General features: G+C 22.8%; 1 protein-coding gene across 1 annotated transcript; it reads right to left on the bottom strand.

Moving 5' to 3' along the window:
• Nucleotides 1-16: 16 nt before the first annotated feature.
• Nucleotides 17-643, bottom strand: FG386_000595 (uncharacterized protein; the record flags this gene model as incomplete). The annotated part of the gene is made up of 1 exon (XM_067339836.1): nucleotides 17-643. One exon carries the CDS (start codon nucleotides 641-643, stop codon nucleotides 17-19), a length of 627 nt encoding a protein of 208 aa, XP_067198502.1.
• Between the last annotated feature and the right edge of the window lie 392 nt (nucleotides 644-1,035).

Below are 1,035 nucleotides of genomic sequence, written 5' to 3'. Positions count from 1 at the left end.
CCTGTTTCATTTAAAATTAGTAGATTTTTTGGTATCGGAGCATCACTTCCCCCCCCTCCCCCAACATTTTATGATCTAGAGGTTTAACATGTGGTTGGTGTTTTAATTGTAAATCTGGTTGAATTTTCAATGGAGATTTCTTAGTATTAATCTGTAAATCCTTATTTTGTTGAATAAGAATGTCTTTTTGAATGATTAGATCATCTATGATTTTTAGCTTTTCTTTAAATTTATTATTTAGAATGAAAATATGATCTTCAGTTTTGCTTAATTTATCAGTTAAAATCCTTAATTCAATTTTACTATCATTTAATTCATCTAATAATAACTTATTTTCTGTTTCCAAAAAATCGATTAATTGTTTATAATTCAGAATTTCTTCACTTAGATCTTCAATTAATTGTTCATTCTCAATTTTATAATCTTTATGAAAATTTCTGATAATATTACTTAGTTGTAATATTTGTTTATTTAAATTTTGAATTTGTGATTTTTGAGTCTTAATAACTTTTTCTAATTGTAGCTTTTCCCTTTTGTATTTGTAATTTTGAACAAGAATATTATATTTAGATCTAGCAAAATTAGAATCAACAGGTAAAATAGGAACAATTCTTTTTTTGATAATGGATTTCTCATTAGGCATTTGACTACCTAAAATAGGTGGATTTATTTGTAATTCAGATAATCTGTCTCTATAATTTATATCAGCATGTTGAGTTTTTTCTTTAAATTAAATATTATAATATTTAAGCTGTTTTAAATAGTTTCTATATTTATTTCCATAAGTGCTGTTTACATTTTTATGATCAGTATCTTTGTGTTTAGATGAAGATTTATCATTTGTTGATAATAATGATTGAATAATATATATATATATATATATTGTAAATGTTGATTAAGAATTTCTTGATTAATATTATTTAAATTTTGAATTAAATTTGAAATAATTTGATTTATGGCAATACCAGTATATTCTTTGTGTTTAACAATGCTTAATGGTTTTTGACTGGAAGTAGATTGAATGCTATTTAATTC

Source organism: Cryptosporidium ryanae (assembly GCF_009792415.1).
Source record: "Cryptosporidium ryanae isolate 45019 chromosome Unknown contig_146, whole genome shotgun sequence".
NCBI lineage: Eukaryota > Apicomplexa > Conoidasida > Eucoccidiorida > Cryptosporidiidae > Cryptosporidium > Cryptosporidium ryanae.
The sequence above is the reverse complement of the archived record's forward strand: the minus strand, read 5'-3'. Positions and strand labels throughout refer to the sequence as shown.